The sequence below is a fragment of the Brassica napus genome, chromosome C9 (assembly GCF_020379485.1).
Source record: "Brassica napus cultivar Da-Ae chromosome C9, Da-Ae, whole genome shotgun sequence".
Lineage (NCBI taxonomy): Eukaryota > Viridiplantae > Streptophyta > Magnoliopsida > Brassicales > Brassicaceae > Brassica > Brassica napus.
In genome coordinates this window covers 62,013,017-62,033,310 of record NC_063452.1, presented here as the reverse complement: position 1 = coordinate 62,033,310, position 20,294 = coordinate 62,013,017, and the positions used below count along the sequence as shown (strand labels likewise).

The 20,294-nt window shown below is 36.4% G+C and overlaps 2 protein-coding genes across 5 annotated transcripts; both read right to left on the bottom strand.

Annotated features, from left to right (window-relative positions):
- Positions 1-288: 288 nt before the first annotated feature.
- On the bottom strand, positions 289-3,947 carry LOC106446081 (protein BONZAI 2). Of its 2 annotated transcripts, none has more exons than XM_048767197.1 (15): positions 3,652-3,947; positions 3,501-3,548; positions 3,231-3,379; positions 3,099-3,147; positions 2,962-3,018; positions 2,387-2,578; positions 2,184-2,306; positions 2,038-2,099; positions 1,854-1,956; positions 1,658-1,772; positions 1,512-1,588; positions 1,305-1,442; positions 1,060-1,224; positions 766-976; positions 289-668 (listed from the first exon to the last, which is right to left on the bottom strand). In XM_048767197.1, the coding sequence occupies exons 1-15, from the start codon at positions 3,799-3,801 to the stop codon at positions 556-558; spliced, it is 1,752 nt and encodes a 583-aa protein (XP_048623154.1). In that variant the 5' UTR covers positions 3,802-3,947; the 3' UTR covers positions 289-555. The 2 variants fall into 2 exon arrangements, with proteins under 2 accessions (XP_048623154.1, XP_048623153.1); XM_048767196.1 differs by having other exon boundaries at positions 2,172-2,306; positions 3,652-3,945.
- Positions 3,948-4,911: 964 nt separating this feature from the next.
- On the bottom strand, positions 4,912-10,282 carry LOC106348127 (protein MEI2-like 4). Of its 3 annotated transcripts, none has more exons than XM_022688784.2 (14): positions 10,018-10,282; positions 9,397-9,471; positions 9,084-9,282; positions 8,577-8,959; positions 8,301-8,459; positions 8,070-8,186; positions 7,829-7,974; positions 7,603-7,685; positions 7,110-7,508; positions 6,191-6,833; positions 5,956-6,040; positions 5,804-5,872; positions 5,549-5,728; positions 4,912-5,417 (listed from the first exon to the last, which is right to left on the bottom strand). In XM_022688784.2, the coding sequence occupies exons 2-14, from the start codon at positions 9,451-9,453 to the stop codon at positions 5,280-5,282; spliced, it is 2,658 nt and encodes an 885-aa protein (XP_022544505.2). In that variant the 5' UTR covers positions 9,454-9,471; positions 10,018-10,282; the 3' UTR covers positions 4,912-5,279. The 3 variants fall into 3 exon arrangements, with proteins under 3 accessions (XP_022544505.2, XP_013643247.2, XP_048623152.1); XM_013787793.3 differs by having other exon boundaries at positions 9,084-9,285; positions 10,018-10,261; XM_048767195.1 differs by having other exon boundaries at positions 9,084-9,285; positions 9,397-9,465; positions 10,018-10,255.
- Positions 10,283-20,294: the final 10,012 nt, after the last annotated feature.

Sequence of the window (20,294 nt, the reverse complement as noted above, 5' to 3'; positions counted from 1 at the left end):
TGAAATTTCGATTCATAATATATATATATATATATATATATATATTCATAGGTAGCCTTTTAAATATTTAATTTAAGATAGAAATTATTTGATAAATATAGTAGATGGGTATTTATATATCTATTTTTTTTTTGTTTGTTCAAAATATATCTATTTTCTTAAAATGGTGTTTACGTGTTTGCCCTAGTTACATTCAATTTCCCAAAGTTATTTTTATTTCAACGATCAATGTTTCAAGCTAGTTCGGCTTCGAAAAGTCAGCACCTAGATCCTAACAACAAAACAACAAAGTCAACAACTGAAATATATTGACCGCTGTACAGTAATTGATTTGAATATGCCCGAACCCAACTGGTGGTAGTTTGACAAATAATATCAAATAAAAAAAATCATCTGTATTCTGAAATAAATAAAAAGAGAAAACAAACAAGAAGTATATAAAATTTGACTTGGCATACTGGAAATGGAAAAAATTCCAGACAAATAAATATATTAATAAAAGAAAACGACAGCGTTTAGAGCTGTGTATGTACAGAAGAGGTGTTGAGAATGCAATCAACAAGCAGAGCTAGTGCTTGTGGTGGGAGTGATATTACGGTTTTTCATGTAGGCCAAAAACTGTGAAGGCAATTCCGCTAGAAGCGCTTCTACCACTGACACCTCTCCATCTGCACTCACATACACAAAGACATTGGTCAACCAAAACTGCTGCGCCTATCTTTCTAAAGCCCAAACACATATCAAGAACACACAAGGAAGACTAACATTGTATGTCTCTTAATGCAACGAACTGGACTATATCACGTGACGCTACCCGACCGCTCGAGCTTTCTAGCCTCTCTCCTTTGTCTCCATCTAGTACCTCCATTTCTTTATAGTCAGCTCCTCCAACTCCAACGATGAGGATCGATAACGGGAGATCTGATGCACTGACCAATGCATCTCTAGTTTCTTGAAGATCTGTTATAACTCCATCCTATTATAATACAAAAAAAAAAACACAATACTTCAGTTTCCATTGTCTTTTTTTTTTAACATAGAAAAAGAACATAAACTCACAGTGATTATCAACAAGACGTAGTATCTTCGTGCGTTCTGAGCGAGTGACTCGCTTGCTATCGTCGCAGCAGCGTTGATCACGGGGCCAAAGAGAGTAGGCCCCGCAAAAGAGACGTTGAAGAGTGCACCATTGTATGCATTCATGATACCTTGTATCCCATCTACCTGATAAAAACATTTGAATTTGTTACTAAGTTATTAGTTCATGTAAATGTTGAGTTTGAGTCAGATCTGTTCCACCAGACCTCGCAGTAAGTACTGCTTCCGTTGAGGTTAAAGCAATGAGACACTGGAATGTCTATAGGACGAGCTCCAAAGCCCCATGCTGGAAACCGTTTGTCACTGTCATAGAACTGCAACACTTCTCCCACTTCAACTATTGCCTGAATACAAACAAAGAAGGATCACACTCACACACAGTCACAATAAGTTAAGGAGAGAGTAGTCCTTACTCTCTGGTAGGCATTTAATCTTCCTGTAGGATCAATGTAATGCAAGGAATCTGGTAGGCGAGGGTTTCCATTTGAAGCTAATGAGAGACAAAAGGATTAGTCTTAAGAGGGAAACTATCCTTTTTGCCACAGTGTAAACTCATTACCTGTGAAATCAATTGCAACCATGAAGTTCAACTCAAAACCAGAAGCCAAGTATTCTAGGAACGTATGCTGAACGGTTTCAGTAAACTTGTCAACGAAAATCTGACTCTTTAACGCCTGAAACAATGCCAAACGGGACTAAGATTGTATATTCAAGCTCTTGTTTATTGTCTTGAACTTGAAGGAACCGAACCATACCTTGTCTTCATGTTTATGTCCAACACCGGTAGGTAAGAACAGATTGATTCCCTGGCCACTCACATGAAGCTTTTCTAAGTCTGCAAGTGACTTCTGAACTTTTCTGGCAAAACCAAACAAGAATCATCTCTATCTTCTTATCCCTAAGACTAAGAAAGAATCAATAATAGTTTGTGGTGATTACCCTATAAGACTGTGGTTGCCATTGCCATTGAAGTCTAAGCACTCTATTACCAGTGGGGTGTCCTGCCATGATTAACAGAAGGAGAACTGATTACACCTTCATGTTCAGACAAGGTAAAATATAAGAAAACTTACCTTACTACCCACTTGTTGAACACTAAGAAAGACTGGTTTCCAAATCGGATTGGGATCATTCTTCAAGACTTCGGTTTTAGAGACTGGGACTGGAGCTCCGTGTTCTACCATCTTAGATATCACCAAAAAAGGGTCCTGCCACAGTGAAGAAAAACACACATGTTATATGTTGTATGTCTGAAGTGAGTTCTGGTGAAAAGAGTATTGGCTCTTACACTTTTAGAGAAGTTATCCTTTGATTCCAAATTCAAGCACCTAAGAACTATCTCTGTTGTGGTCTTAGAAGCTAGAGACTCCTCAGCATGGATGATAAGCTTTCCATGGCTTTGTGGTCTGGTCTGTGCAGCAGCGGCACCTTCTTTACGCATAAGTTCTAAGGCAATCGTCCTGTTTGATTTGGTGATGACCTGCATAGTTTATCAGAGTACATATACCAAATGAATCAATATTTAATCTATACCAAGGTAAGCACGAGGAAAAGATCCACCTAAATTAATATATAAAGGACTTGGGCCAATCCAATTACTGCGGTCCTAAAGTGGGATCTACTAGATGGGCGATAAGAAAGAGCCAATGGGCATCATCCTAACCTAAACTAAAACAAATAAAAGAAGGTTCAGCAGTGGATAGATAGATAAGGGACTTGGGCCAATCCACCTACTGACATTATTGGTCCAAAAACTGGGATCCGGTTAGAGATGGGCGATAAGAGCCATCATATCTCTCGAAGGGGCATCCTAACCTAAACTAAAACAAATAAAATAAAGTTCATAGATAGATAGATAGATACCTCAGACAATGCACACTTTGCCTCGCCGAGAAACTGCTGTTCATCGAGGTTCAGCATCTGAAATGAAACTTCTCAATCATACATTGTAACACTTTTCAAGTAGAACATGAGAGCACAACGAGATTCACTGAATGTACCTCCTCTCTTGAGTTTTGGAACTGAGTGTCAATATCATACACACGAAACCTGCTCGCAGAAGAAGAAGAAAGGTCATTAAAGTGGGGGAACTTTATCTCGTCTCCTTAAGTGGTTTATTAAAGCTGACTTACAGCAATGTCTGCACAGCCTCGAACTGATAAGAGAGTGTAAGCTTCTTGATCCATTTAGGATTCAGAGAATTCAAAACAACTTCACTGCGGAAGAGTTCAGCAAGTGCTCCGTCTCTTCCTTTTGTATAAACAACCACCACTGCATCGCTCTGCATATCACACAACCCACAAAAGTATATGTAATAATGTTTCAAGAAAGATCCTTTTTGATACATTTTTATTACAAAACATCAATCTAAGAGAACGTTTTGTGAAAAGTAGAACGAACACCTTTGAAATGACGTCGCGGTCTCGCAAATCGGAAGCGGAGAAGGATAACTGCGACGAGAGCAAGAAGATGAAAGTTGAGAGAACTTGTGAGAATTCAAAAATCTTGGTTCAAAGGGAAGAAGGAAAAAAAAAAAAAAAAAAAAAAAGGGACCTCGATCTGAGAGAAGAGGCCATTGAAGCCGCGAGATTTAAGGTAGTAGTCAACGGCGTCGTTAGGAGAAGCGTAGCAGCCGGCGGCGGAGGAAGTAGTTCCACCAACGCCGACCATTCCACCACCACCATCGGACCAGCAGCTTCCCATAACTCTCAAAAGCTGGATCAACAATATGACGGCGAAGTTCACAGAAGGAGATTTGAGGAGGAGGAGGAAGAGGGAAGAGAACAAATATCTGGAAAGAGGGGGGAAGAGGTGGGGGACCCACTTGTGTGTTTTTCCAAGTGGACAGAGAGAGAGATCTGTCTTCAGTCTTGACTCTATTCATTTACTGCCCCCACCCCTTCTTTCCTTTTTTTAATTATTATTAATTATTAGTATTATTGACAAATACAGCCTATCATTATTGCGAAATTATGGACAACATGAGCATTATTAACGTCTTTAATTATTTTTTTCTATAATTACAGAAATTAAAACTAGGCGTATTAAATTGACTGTAAGATATAAGTTAGATTGCAACCGTCACGTGAGTTTATTTACTACAGTGGATTTTGACACCTCGAAAAATGGTCCTATATTTTTTTTTTAATTATCGGATATATAAGCCGACGTTTACAAGATAATTTTGTTATTAGTTCTATTCTATGGGGGGAATAAGCATTTTCTTATCAAGGAATATGAATTTTACGATGTCATAACTTATTGTTCGGTGTGGCTGGAATTTAAAAAAGTTAAATAAAAACGCAACTTTTAGAGGGACGTGAACAAATAATAAGACATGATTTTTACGTAATGACCAATTAAACGCTTTTGCCACCGGAAAGGCAAACAAACCTTTTTCAAAAGCATAAACTAAGGTACCTTTTTCAAACTAAAATAGTATAGTAGAAAGAAGAAGAAAAAAAAAACTTAATTGATTGCAGACAAAACCCAATTGTTTCTGTTTCTGTTTCTGTAATGTGGGATGATGGGTCGTATAATTTAGGTTTTAGTGGGCCAGATATATCCCAAATGAGATGATGTGCGAACTTCTGAAGCCCTTCAATTTAGATAACCGGTGTTTGAATCGATTTTCTAATTCAGTTTGGTTCTGGTATTCGCATACCAAATCGGCTAGGAATAAGCTTCCACAACTGACCGTGTCAAGATGGTCCATGTAATAGAGTTAACACTAGAAACCAAGAATAGGAAAGCATTTGCCAGAAACTTAGCCCTCAAGGGTTTTACACATAAAATGATATGCTCCCAAAACGCTGGCAAAGAAACTGAACACATTGTACTAGGTTGTCGCTACATTTTCTAAGCAAAAGTACAAAGAATGGTCCTTGTAGACACAACCCAAAACAATAAAACCAAAAAGTTCCACAAAAAAAAAGCCAGCAAGATTTCTCTTTGGGTGTTTAATGATACAACAAAACTTGTCTCGAAAACAAGTTTATAAAACCAAAGTCCAATAACTTTCTCCACTTCAAAATGAATTTTTTTCTCTCCAGGTAAATGTACCACCCCCAAAGATTTACAGAGCTATGGGGTGTTTTTACCTATTGGGGTTTCTCTGATAGAAGAAGACGTCTAAAAGGTTAGTCTGGCTTATGACATGAAAACTGTCTCTGCCTCATCGGTTAGAACGAGTCCGTCCCATTTGGAGGCTCTTCTCTGTTTTCTGAGCTGCTGCTAAAGTTGTTGTTGTAGTTCTCGATGCTACTTGTTCGATGCTTCCCTGGTCTTGACCTGATGTTCGTACCCATTGGAAATGGTTCCTGCACAGTCGCACATCATCGATACAAATGACTCAGTAACAAATCCATATGACTGCTTATGGTCCAAAAGGAAACACGGACAACCGCATTCTATGCTACGTAACAAGAGATAGGTCTTATATCTTTGGTACCTGATCACCAGCATTTGGACCGGCGGTGTGAAAGAGAATAGGCCTGCAACGTTTGTCTTCGTTCATCAAACTTGAGTTCTGGAAATGAGCAATAAGAGCTGATTTTCCCTGGATCCGACCATATGCAAGATATGCCACCTTCTCGCTGTTGAATTTTTCCCACTTCTTACCGTTGAATGCCTGTCAGAGATTTAAACTTTGTAACGAATCCTTATTCTAAACAGATTTGGTATGGTCGCAAATCAATCTATGTACCTTGTAAAACGGGACAATATTTTCAGGTTCGGTGAGGTTGATGAAAGCATATCCCACATTGCATTTGTTCTGCAAAGAGAAGACAGGTTCATTATATTGAAAATACCATAATAGGCTATATTAGACAAGAAGAAGGTAAAGGCAATGTATACCTTGAAATCAATAGGCAAATAAAGGAAGTCATATGTTCCTTTACAGTACTCATCAATGGCAGCTAGAAGCATCTTAGAAGTATACCTAAAACCATTACAGAACCAAAAAAGGAAAGAAAAAAGTGAATCAATATATCAAAGATGAAACAGGATAAAATGACCTAACTGCGAATCCAACTCAGACCAGAAACGAATTGCAATTGGGTAATAAATAAAAAAAAGCGAATTAACTCACTTGTTAGGAATGTTTTTGATCATCAATGTAGTTCTGCTGTCCTCCCCGCGTAATATGCGATCAACATCAAGCTCAAACAGTTTCTTCTCAGCATTACTAGAACTAAACTCGCTTCTTCTCTGAGAGAGGTTTCTGTATCGTTCATTAGGCAAGTCAAATGAGCCTGGCACTGCGAGCATCGGGTTCCTTCCAGACAAGAAGTGGGGCACCTGTCGCGATGATCGCGGCACAGCATTGCTGGAATTGGCATCCATGCGATTCCCACCAGCATGAGAAAAAACCTTATGAGAAGCCATTTCCATTGCATGTGACGGAGAAGAGCCAGGATAACCCATGCTGCCGTGAGAACCAAAGTGAAATCCAGATGACTCTGGAGGTTCAGCTACATAGGTCTGTCTTCTATCCCAAAAAGGCGAGTTTAAAACCGGGGCAGATCCAATGTGGTGGTGCACAGGGGATGAGGCCATGTTCACCATTAAAGGAGATGCTCTTGAGAATCCAGTAACAGGTGGGATGCGCTGAGAAGTAATGCCGTTGACGCGAGACGGTGAGTTAGGCCACATCATGCCATTTGACGGGTTAGAGCTGCTCCACAAGTTGGGATTCGCACGATGGGATCCTCCATTTGCCGGCGATCCTATTACTACAAGAAAAGAAAAAAAAAAGAGGAAACTTATAGAAAAACTTAATCACAATCTTCCATATCCAACTTCTCAGTAATTCAGAACGTCAAAAATTTAATATGCAGTTTTTTCACACCCCAGTATTAAACCGAACAATATATTAAGCTAGCTGACATGAGGAGCTTTATTATCCTACTGTTAACTATTTTTCTTAAATTAACAGTCGTCAGCAACCCACAATCCCTAACCTTAGGCAAATGTATCAAGGCAGAAAACCAATTAAAACATGTACTTACCACCTCCATTAAACCCATCTACGCCAACTCCACGAACATTGTTCATCATAAAGCCTTCATTTGCTTTCTGGCCATCACTGACCATTTCAGAGAATGTGGTAGAGGATTTATATGGACTACCACTTGCAAAGTTGTCAAGGTACTCATGAAGAGAATGAGGATGGAGGTTTGGCATGCTTTGGATCCCCGTCGAACTATATAAAGGATTTCCAGACTCCTGAGGACCAACAGGCTTGCTAGTGGAGATGATTCTTGTCGATGTTGGCATTCCAATAGGAATATCTCGACTCTGATGACGTTCAGTGAAGGAGTTCACAGGTGAACCAACAGAATTATGCATCATGCGCATAGATCCACCATTAATGGAGGTTGAAGCTAATATTCCTGGGTAATGTCTTCCTGAAACACAGAAAGTTAAAGGATAGGTATGAGTTGTGACACTATGTCAAATCGTTCAGAAACGGAAAACCATAGCCCGTCTTCACTATTATACCTATCTGTGCTGATGAAAGATTATTAAAAGCCATTTTATGTAGACCTTCTTCAGCATCATCTGCAGCAAACTGTGGCGTGAAACTGAAAAAAAAGTATGATGAGTCAACATATCATCAACACAAGTGGCGTTCTTATTTAGCAGCAAAAGAGTCAAATTAAGTTGTTACTGCAGCAGTTAACAGCCACATAGAAAAATTAAGGAAGGAAGAATTATTGATAATCACCTTGTTCCCTCTGGAAAGGATGGCGCAAGTTTGAGCTGCCTCCCAGCAATCTCAAGCCCATTTAGTGCTCGGAGAGCGGCCTCTGCGGCTCGAACATCAAAGAACTCTATGTATATCTGTGAGTTCTCAGGCATCGTTCTACGAACCTGCAAACAACAGCAATAGAATAAATATCAAAATCACAAAGTCACATAGTAGTCATATATCACAACGCAAGTACAAGTCGAGAGCCAGTGAGAACCTCTCTGATTTCTCCGTATGAACTAACAATTCTGTAAAACTCTTCATTGGATACAGAAGAATCCAGATTATTAACCAACAGAGCTCCTTCGCTGGTGTTCACTTTTCCAGAATTTTCCTGATATAGAAAGAAAGGAGTAATATGTAAGATATTTGTCTGCAGATATGACAGTGAAAACACAAAGAAAAAAATCACAATCACATAAACAAGGGGGATTGGAACGAACAGAACCTTTGGGATATGGTAATGAATGTCAAGCTTCCTTCCCCTTAAGAGCCTACCGTGGAGTGCTCTCATCGCATTCTGAGCAGCCCTTATATCATAGTATGATACCAGGATAAAGCCACGATTCTTGCCAGCCGTATGAAGAGCCCGGACATCTCCATATTGCTAAACAAGTAAACATCATCATCAATGAGAAGCGAAGACACCTCCAACATTTCAAAAACAACATCTTGTGCCATAAATTAGGATTATGCAATCAGAAAGACAGGTGAAAATACGTACCTTAAAGAGGGCCCTGAGCTCGTAATCTTCAATGATGCTATCCATATTCGTAACAAAAAGCATTCTGGATGAAACCTCTCCTCGAGGGGGCTCACCAACACCGAAAACATAGCTGCCTCCTCTCTTGCCGGCTCTTTGACCCACAGAAGAAAAAACATCCCCATCTAGTTCCATGCCACCAACACTGCTGAATAGGTCGCAATCATCCAAATCGTCTCCTCCATTGGCACGAGACTTATGGCCGACCACTCCTGCAAAAAAATCGTCCTCGTCTGGAAGAAGGTTTCCAATGGTTTGGGCCTCCATCTCTTCTAAAGACTGAGAAGGTTCTTCCTCGGGGTATGCAGGCATAAAGGACAAATTATCACTTCTTGGTAGCCTTACTGCAAAACCAGAAACACAAATCACAAAAAAAAAAAAAAAAAGATCAAAAGCAGTCAGTGAAAGTATAGGAACCAATAAAACAGCTAAAACTATTTGTAAGAAGAAATGAATCAGAAGCTTTACATTTTCTACTGAAGATTTCAGAGAAAGAGCTGGAAAAGAGACTGCTCTCCCAGTGAGAATCACTTGGAGCTGTTCTTCCATTAGGGATAGCAGATGGAACAGAGAAGCTTGATTGTTGCGGTAGATTAGAACTTATATCCCCGCCGCCGCCGCCGCCGCCTTCAGGCACTGGATTGGTTTTCATGAACCCAAACTGTTTCTGCTAAATAAAAAAAAGCATTAGAGGAGGTTGCAACATAACTTGAGAGACCTTACATTGCAAATTAAATCACAAAAACTTAAGAAAAAAGCACTAGAACGAAAGAGTTAGTACCTCGGGAATGGTGCGAGTGTCTCCTCCACCTCTTGGTTCCGATAAATCAGATGGCATTGTACAAGAGAGAGCTAGCTGACAACAACAAAATATCCAAAGAATGAGAGAGATCAGACTCTTTTTTTTTTTTTTTAAATAACTTTTTTTTGCAAACAGAGAGAAACAAAACTGCACATGTCTCTCTATAGTTTTTTTGCCACCTAGAGGAATGGAACAAAACACAAAGGGACCCCAGACCTTTTACATTCGAGATCAAGTACAATCTCAAATCCCAAAAGGACTCAAAATTTGGGTATTTAAAAACGCAATTAAGAGTACAATTTTGCAGATGGATAATAATAAATGATTATTCAAAGCAGAGAGAGAGAGAGAGAGAAGCAACCAACTCCATACCAAATTCAAAAAAAAAATTGCAATCAATAACAAAAAAACCCTAACCCAACAATTAACATCGCAATTATGCTTCTCTCGAAAGATAAAGCTATAGAGAGAGAGAGAGAGAGATGTTTCGATTTGTTTATTTGTATCTAATCATTATCAGCAGAGAATTATATTATATATAAAATTCCAAGGAAAACAACAAGAAAAAAAAGTGAATCGGTGAGTTGAAATTCTCCTTACTCTCAACAAGGAAGCAACCGTAATTGTATAATTCCGGCGATACTCCGATCCCCTGAGCCTTTGATTCCGGGGAAGAGAGAGAGAGAGAGAGAGAGATTAGTTTTCGGTTATTAGGAGAATAATAAGAGAAGAATGGATGGATGGATGAGGAAGAAGACAAAAAGAAGAAGAAGAGAGAAAAGGATTTTGCTACGCTGTTTCTGCCATGGATCTAGCGTTACTGTATCACCCTTATATCTCTCTCTCTCTCTCTCTCTCTCCCCTTTGATTAGATTTTTTTTTTTTTTATTTCCCTTCCTTTCGATGTTTAATTAATTATTATTTTTTTTACTGATTTACATTTACCGATCCCGCGTCGGCCAATTATGGCTCTTCCTAAAAAAAACGAAATTAAATATTCAATTGACTCGTTTGAGTTTATCTAAAGTCATCGTTTATGGTAAAATAAAATAAAAAATCATGAAATTAGATTCTTACACCAAGTGTTTGTGGATAAACTTCAGCGTTGAATGTACACATCTTTGCGTGAGCCCAAAAACAAATGGAACGATAAAAAACACCAGATTTTTTCAAAAAAAAAGGATAAGCATTGCGGATAACGTTTTTGTTTGGTTTCTACCAAATGTTACAAATATGTTATCTTTTTATTTTTTATTTCTTTGCTTGTTAACTAGGGCTGGGCAAAAAACTCGGATCCAAAGAACCGAACCGAACCCGATCCAAAAAAGTAGTACCAAATCCGAACCAATTAAATATCCGAACGGGTTCAAAATTTTGGTATCTAAATAACCGAAACCGAACCCGATCCGAACCGAACTATCTCGAGTACCCGAATATAACCGAAATAGATTTATATACCTAAATATATTACTTATTTTTAGATTTAATATATATTAAAAACATCCAAAATATATAAGATACTTTAAAGTTATCTAAAATACTTGAAAATATACATAAATAGTCAAAAGTAAATGTCTAAAATAGCTAAAATATATTCACAAAACCAAAATGCTTGAAATATCTATTGATTTTCTATCCAAATATTTAAATCAAACCAATTTATATGTTAATTTTAGGTATTTTGACATATATTATACAAATTTATATGTAATATATTATTTTGATTTATAGATTTTGAGAAATTTTAATCATATAATGAATATTAAAATTTTAAAAATAATTTAAATGGGTTATCCGAATCCGAACCGAACCCGCAAAGATCCGAACCAAACCCGAACCAAAATTTAGAAATACCCGAATGGAGCTGAAATCTATAAACCCGAAAACCCGAAACCCGATTAGATCCGAACCGAACCCGAACGGATACCCGAACGCCCACCCCTTGATGTTAACATTACAGTCTTCACGTTCTTTTTCTCATTCTTCGGTTTTACACGTATGATACACCGAATCAAACAAACCTAGTAATTATCTTTATTGCTCATTAATCCTCCTCCTCCTCCTCCTCCTTGCTCGTTTCTATTTTTATATATACTCTAAATCCGGATATAAGGAAATAAAGTACACCTAATGATCTCTCTTCAGAAAAAAAAAAGTACACCTAATGTTCTAATCCTAAATCTGTTGCAGAATCTCAATTCAGTTACATACATGTTCTACTTTTTTTAAGGGTTTTCTGCAAAAAAAACCTTCAATGTAGTTTTTTTTGCAAATTAATCCGCGAACTCAAAAACCCACGGGTCAACCCTCCAAGTGCCAGTCAAACCGCAATATAACCCTCGGCCATATTTATGTGTATTTGACTGTGTATAATTTTAACATTTTTTCAATACTAGATCGTTTTGGCGCTAATTTTTTAATGAAAAAAATTTGTTGAACTCGTGGTTTGAAATTTGAACCTTAAATACCATGTGCATGCTATATAACCATCTCGGCCAACAAATATATTTGTTTACTTAACAAACGCAATTATATAGATTTCTAAAACGAAATGACCTTGTTTTTCTCGGACATGGGAGCTTGCGTAAATGCACAATGAAGGTGGGGTTCAACAAATTTTTTTCATTAAAAAATTAGCGCCAAAACGACCTAGTATTGAAAAAATGTTAAAATTATACACAGTCAAATACACATAAATATGGCCGAGGGTTATATTGCGGTTTGACTGGCACTTGGATGATTGACCCGTGGGTTTTTGAGTTCGCGGAGTAATTTACAAAAAAAAATCACATTGAGGGTTTTTTTGCAGAAAACCCTTTTTTAATAATAGAAATAAAAATTAATCCAAAAGTGTATACAAAAACACACAAGTAGATGAGCCAAGCTCTTTTAAGTTGCTTAGCTGAAAGATAGATAAAGCGAACGTTGTTTAATGGCGCTAGACGCGGCGTGAAGGATTAGACAAGGCATTTTTTTATTTTTTTTCTAACAAGAAAAGCATTTACAGTTTTGTTTTAACAATCAAGAAAAGCATTTATTCGTAACGCTATTCTCTATGTCTCCACGTGTCAGTCATTTGATGGTTGACGTCAGCGAAAATAGCATCACACACAAAACCTTCGACTGCTCCGATCCTCTACTCTTTAATCTCTATGCACCTTTCGATTCCAAGCCGTTGGATCAATCGGTAGGTATTAAACTAATATCAAACCCAACCTAACCTGACCGGTCCTCATATAAATTCCAAACCGGTGGTTCCAGTTATAGCATCAAGCTATCAACCATCACTAACCGACCATCTTGTGGTGTATTAATGATACTTAGACTAGGCTGTCATCTGATGTTACTTTAAACCAAAGATTACCAGAGCTATGATATTTAATTAGAAGTTGTCATTATATTTCCAATATGGTAAAACCGAACCATACCGAACCGAAATAGACAATATGGTATGGTTGTGGTATATACCATATAAACCGAATGGATATGATTTTATAAAAACCGTAGGATTTGGATATGGTTTGGTTTATAACCGATTAAACCGAATAAACGGAACAAAACCGATCAAAAGTAAAAACATGTAAATATATACATATGTACATATTTTATAACGTCACATGAAAATTATATTTGTTATATAAGTTATTCTTTTGTTAATAATTATTACCATATTTTTAGAGTAATAAATAATCATAATTTGAAAAACACTTAAAAATAATTAAATAACAATTCATCGTAACTGAGAATTTTTATTTTCTTAGTCTTCTTCTTTTAATCATTTTGTTTTCTTTTATCATTGATTAAATTGAAGTGGAGATTATAAATTTGATAGGTAATAACTAGAAAAAAATTCTTCACACTTTTTTTCTTATTTATAAACGAACAGAGTTTCACTCGACGAAGCATGATTTTGATGAACACTAAATATGGAAGAATAGAAACATTTTCTTTCATACTTCTCTTTTGTTTTTTATTTTTATTTTCAAAATTTCGAGCTTTGATTTTAATTCTAGATTTGATTATTTATTTGAAGGTATAAGCGTTTTTATTTTTTGTTCTTTTATTTGAAAATATAATATATTTTTAATAAATGACTGCGATGACAATATGACTCTAAAATTTATATAATACGATCTCAAACTAAATAATTATGTTTTGGTATAAAACCGAATAAACCAAAAATCAGCAGTATATAAACCGAACCGAACCGAAGTAAATATGGATTTAGAATGGTAGTTGTATTTTACTAACCGAAATACCGAAAAACCGAAAAAACCGAACCGAAACCGAACTGATGTCCGGATTGAACACCCCTATATTTCAGATATAAATCGAGTTTTGAACATTTATTCATGTATTAATGTACATAATGAGATGAATAATTTTAATTTTTCAAAATACTCAAGACTAGTAGTCTATTCATACGGTACTAGGGTATCTTGCAAACATAAGTAGCAATGCGTACTTATATTCTTCCGTTGGTCACATGCCAAAGTTACCCAAAAATTATTTAATGATTTTGTAATTTTCTACACAAGTAAGCATAGTAGCAAAATTTTCCTTGCACGCCTTATGATATGGGTCATATCATAATCACATGACACATCAAACACGGTGAAAATCATACGCATGCATGTATACAATGCGACGAATATTTACTACTACTATTCAACTTTTCCGTGGAAGTTGAAAGACTATAATATGGAGGAGAGAAATCAATTTGGAAACAGCTAACCGACATAGTTAAAGTGTAAACGAATGCTATAATAATCATTAAGTAGTGTTTACAATAATGCTTTTAATGCACTGATTTAATCACATCGTCCATAACTCCATGCGGTCTCGTATACTCCCTTTGTATCATTTTAAAAGGTGTTTAAAATTTTTGCACAAATATTAAGAAAATACAAATTTTTATGTAATTGATTTTGGTTACATAAAATATCATTAAATAAAACTAATTCAACCAATAAGAAAAAGATGTAATATTTTATAATTGATCTAAACTTTCAAATGACATTAAATTTTACCTAGAATTGTGAGAACATCACTTATTTTGAAATAAAATCAAAATTCTTAAACACCAGTTAAACTGATACAGAGGGAGTACTATATAGTCCCGTAATCTCTACATAATTTTATTCATCTAGCAAGAAACAATTAAATCTTAAGTATTTAACTAGATCTCGATCCGCGCAACCGCGCAGATTTTTTGTTTTCATTTATTTTTTATATAAATATTTTATTTTCAATTATAAATTGGTATATATTATAATATATATATGTGTCTATCAATTTTTAAAATATAATAAGTTTACGGTATATTTTTTCATTGAATAAATTGTTTCAAACCTTCACATGTATTTGTATCTTCTTCTATATATATATTTTCGGATTATTATTTTATTATTAAAATCGTAATTATATATATAAAAATTAGTAAAATATTGTTTTATTATCATATTCAAAGATATTGTAACATTTACAAATTTAGAAAGTTTTTTAAAAATTAAACTTTTCGCTTCATAGATTTATATTATCGAGTAAATAATCAAACATTTAGTTTTTGTTTAATTTTTAAAATAAACTATATAGTTTAAAATTTGTTTTCATTGGTTTAACGTAACAAAGATTAATCATTTTTAGATAATATGATTTTTGTTATTTTTAAAAAATCTTTATAATTTTAAAAGTTAACATCGATAAATATTTAAATATTTAACATATGGAGGTATAATATTACAACATTAAATTATATCCATTTAATTTATATTATCTATAAATCTAATTGATTATCTATTGTTTAAATTCAATTATTGATAGCCCAATAAAAATTTCTGGTAGGTCCAAAATTTAAATGATTAGATTAGAGATTAAATGTAACATGACTTTGTAGGAATAGGTACATTAGGTCTATTTTTTAAAAAAAATCACAAATGAATAGATGTAGTGAATTTTTAAAAAAAATGAATAGATGTAGTGAATTCTGTTTTTAATATAGAAGATACACTTTGATTTTGTTATAACTATGGCCTGGATTTAAAGACCCATGATGTCTCACGTTAAGTGGGTCTGGCCCATGTAACACACGTAAACCCAGCCGACTGAAACGACAACGGTGAAGATCTACACCAGAGAGAATGAGTAATATGAATCCATTTTGGCGTATTTGAGTTTTAGCAAGTTTTGTAAACTCGTATGTGTACTCATCACAGCTAGATAATAAAACAAGTGTGAGTGACTTTAATTACAAAGCTACAAGTTTGGGCTAAAAGATCTCTCCTCTGTTTTCATTACTACTGTTTATTTACTGACCAAACTGTGTTTCGTGATATCGACTTGACATCAAACAGCTACACTCCAACTTTTGTTTTCTTTTCATTTTCTCTTGCAAAGTTATTTTCTTTATCTCAATGATATATACAGTGAAACTTCTATAAATTAATAATGTTGGAACTACACCAAAACTATAATTTTTATTAATTTATAGAGATATTAATTTATCGATATACTAATTGAACCAAAAATTCGATTTGAGACTATAAAATTTTATAGATATTTTTAGTGTATATTAATTTATAGAATATTAATTTAAAAAGGTTATACTGTAGTTGTGAAAGCAGAGAGGCATTTCTGTCAGTTCGATGATTTTATAAACTTAACAAGGTTAACATTAGCATCATCATCACACATGATGTAGTTACTTATACAACAAGGAAACATAAAGTCTACCTATATCTCCTTGAGAGACTTCAGGACATCTAACATACTCGGACGACTGGCAAGCGCCGCAGCAATACAGTGAACAGCAATCTGAAGCACAAGAAGCATAGTCTGTTTGAAAGACTCTGTTAGAACAAGAGGACCAAGAACATCCACAGCTTACCCTTTGTTAATCTTCTGAACAACCCAACTAACCAAGTTCCCTCCTTCACTCTCTTTAAAGTCTGGACCCGTTGGCTCTTTTGCAGTCACCAGCTCAAGCAAGATCACTCCAAAGCTGTTTAGGGTTCTCTCCCTCAACCTTTACTCTTTGTCCTCTAGTATGTTTATTGTTCTTAGTAGCTAGAGTTTATATCCTATTTTTCTACTCTCTTTGTAATGAGTTGCACAACAACGTAAAACTCCGAAAATGATATAACCTAGATTTCTCTATATCCCCGATACATTGGAGGTGTACTTTTTCCATGTGTCCATTTTATTTAAGGTAGATGAAATATATATATATATATATTATTTTAAAAAGAATGAACAAGAAAAAGTTAACTGACATGTGAGTGATTATGAAACTGTTGAAAAAAAAAATGAAACAGCTGAAACTCTGATACGAACGCTTCTATGAAGATGGGCCAGTTGGCCTGTTTCATTATATCTCTTTAGTTTTTTTTTTTTGATCAAAACAGGCCAGTTGGCCTGTTTCATTATATCTCTTTAGTTTCATTATATCTCTTTAGTTATTAAAACCTTTTTTAAGTCCCACGTAAATTAAGAGCATCTGAGAATTTTCTCAAACGAAAGAGATGATGACGTGGCTTAAGTTCACTGGCGGAAAAACTCTGGCACTCTATAAATAAGAGTGTTATTAATTAACATAATCCAGGAAGATTAACTAACTAACTCTTTCGAAGATACAAGCTCCAAGATTCAACCTTTCAAGAGCTCTCGCTGTGACACCCCGACCCAGCATAGCGGAAATGGTCAGCGATATCATGACACTTGTCTCCAGCCACAAGGCCGAAACAATGTGTCTTTAGGATCCCAGGATGTCTTTGACAAAAACCCACTAATATGAGCCGAACCTGAAATGAAAAGGGAAGAAGGAGGGGTGAGCATTTCGACAAAAGCTTAGTGAGCGAAGCTCTAGGAGCTTCGAAATCAATCACCAATAATCATCACACAACATAGCATAAGTATCTAACTTAAACATCCAATAAGGCAAAAGCAATCAACAAGAAATGAGGATAAACCCCGGCGGTGCCAACAATGAGACCACACCACCTAAATCAGTACCCGCGTTCCTCATGTTGTCGCGCGAGAACTTTCATGTTGCGTTGTCTCCAGGACATCACGCTGTCTCACGCCTTCACGCAATCAAGTTACCGACATTGGTTCTCGCTTGATCCGCCACCATGTTCATACGTTCCACGTTGTCTCCACGACATCACACTTCTATGTTACTTCATTTACAGGCACGCCGCATGCCCGCTTCGGCGATGAATCATGCCAACTCAAATGATTGCCACATAACCCAATAAGAAACGATGTAACGCCCGAAACATACATATATGTCATTCCACCACGTTACACCGGCACACATAGGCCTTAAAGCCTTTCTCTTACTCATTTACATCTCCCAATTATAAAGATATCATCCTCTTATAATAATAACCCCAATCAATACAATCATCACATTCAATCCTCAAACATCATTCAACCATATTTTAACAACCTTAGCAATAGATCTATGTTTTTCACACATCAAGCATCAAGATATTTATATATATCATATGTATAGTCATTTATATTAGTAGATCTATAGAAAGTAACAAATAAGGATGAATGATCAACCTAGACACTTCTACCATGATGAGATAATAATAGAAGGAGATAGAGATTGCAACAAGCCCTCACCTTGACCTTAGATCTGAGAATGGAAAAGAGAGTAGAACCAGATCTGAAGCTTATGGCTTTTCACGAACCAGATCTACAACAAAAAGGACTGGTGCTACCACCAAAGAATCCGGGATGAGAGATCCAAGATAAAAGAGAACAAAGAGATGGAGGAAACGAGAACTAGGGTTCCTTACCTCACCAGCGATAAGATCTAGAAAGAAGACAAGGAGAGATCTGGACATAGAATTGGATCGGTTCATCGGGGATCTCCAACGGCTTGGCTCCAGCCTTCAGCAAACGGCGAACACCAAGGAGAGAGAGAGAGAGAGAGAGAGAGACGCAAGCGAGAGAGAACGAGAGAGGAGAAAAGAGAAACCTTGACGGCTAGGGTTTTCAGATCTCTCTGGAACTCTGCAAGGCTTCACTCTGATTTCTAATGGGAGATAAGAGAAGGAGGAGGCTCATTTTTATAGGAAAAGAAGAGGAAATCTTAAGGTTTACTACAAGGACCAGAAAAGAAAGATAAAAACTAATGGGCTTTGGTATAAATCAAGTTAATAATCAAGAAAAACAAAACCATTCCGGTTTGGAAGAACCGGGATGTGACACTCGCGAATATTCGATTTCAAGCCATGGCGATGGCTCGTGGTTCATCTCGGCCGTCTTCAACGCTCTCTCGTGGCTCATCTCCCTCGTCTTCAACGCGCTCTCGTGGTTAGTCTTGGGAATCCGAAACGGTCTCTGGTTCTTGATCACCAATATCGCCCTACGTGTGTCGCTCCTCTGCAACTCTATGGTTCGACCTATGACGCTTGTTCGGGGCTGGTATGATTCTGGCGACGTTCTTTCTCTTCAACAGCTCAGAGTATATATCCTCGTTAGATACTAGCGTTGCATGGATGTGGAGATGCTGTATCCTTGTCCAGTCTCTCTTATGTTACCGCTACCAAGAACGTTGAGGCCGAAGGAGATGCTCCAGCTATTTCAGAACCGATGGTGTCAGTCTATACCGTATGATGCCCTCCTATTGTGCATTTGAGTGGCTTGGATCGACTGTAAAGATTCACAACGATCGCCATCTGATGTACGCATCCATCACTTTCTTCCTCTTCTTGGTCATAGTTGACCTGCTATATGACGTGGAAGATGCCATCGCGATATGCGACGGCTACGTCACCAAGAGGTCATCCCTATAAAAAGTTCATTCACTCTACGTGTTTCTCGTTTTGTTTGCTCAAGACGTACATGAGGTCGAATCGTGACATCATCTTGGCTCTGATCGAGAAACCTGAACCCGTTACTGAGGATATCCCGTTACTTCCTTTGACGACGCAACCCACTGTGAGTCCCAGTATCCAGAACCAATCCGATGCAGTTGCAAAAAAGGAGGAGGAGGAGTCTTGTCAAGTTCTCGATATGAGTGGCGTGGTGCGTGGAGATCAGAAGGTTCTGTACAGGCCAGGCAGTTTTACTCGTGTACGCAGCAACACTGATGAAGTCGGCTACAACTAGGATGATTTGTCTTAGAGATTAGGTGTGCGGAGCTTTGTTGTATATAGTTTTCAAAGGAATATTTGAAATTGGAACTTTTATCTGTAATCAAACACCTATGTTTCTCTTTTGTTATGAAAATGTGTTTTTTGACAAGTTTATCCCACTGGGACCATTGAAGTAGACAGTTCATCAGGGTCTCGTCTATAAAAATTGATAAAGATAATGCAGTTTTCAAATAATTGGTGAACAATCAATCACATTCAAGATACTACATGGTGCTTTTTCCAATCGAAAGGGATATTGTTACCAAGAATACGTAAAAGTTTCCCAATAGAAAATAGTCTTTCGCTCTACTGTCTACAATCCGTCTTCTCATACTTCCAGGTGCCGAGTTCGATTATTGTCCTTGTATTTTTTAAACACTCCAAAACGATAATGGGCCAAATTTCCTTTTTCTTTTTGTTTCTGGGCCATCAATTGTCCGGCCCAACACTGCATGTAAACCAGCCTAAAGATGTACTAAAATTAAAAACTTGCTTAAAAGATCAACGGTGTGAGATAAAGCTTTTGTGAACTCTTACGAAAAAGAAATAAAATCTACTGTGAATATAAAACAAATAATACAAATTATTATTTACACTTATATAAACTTTTTATATATAAATTATTAATTTTAATTTTAATGAAACTATATATTTGTACAGTATGTTCTAAAAAATTACGATCTTATAATTTTGCATCATATTTGAATTGGTCATACAAAATTTATT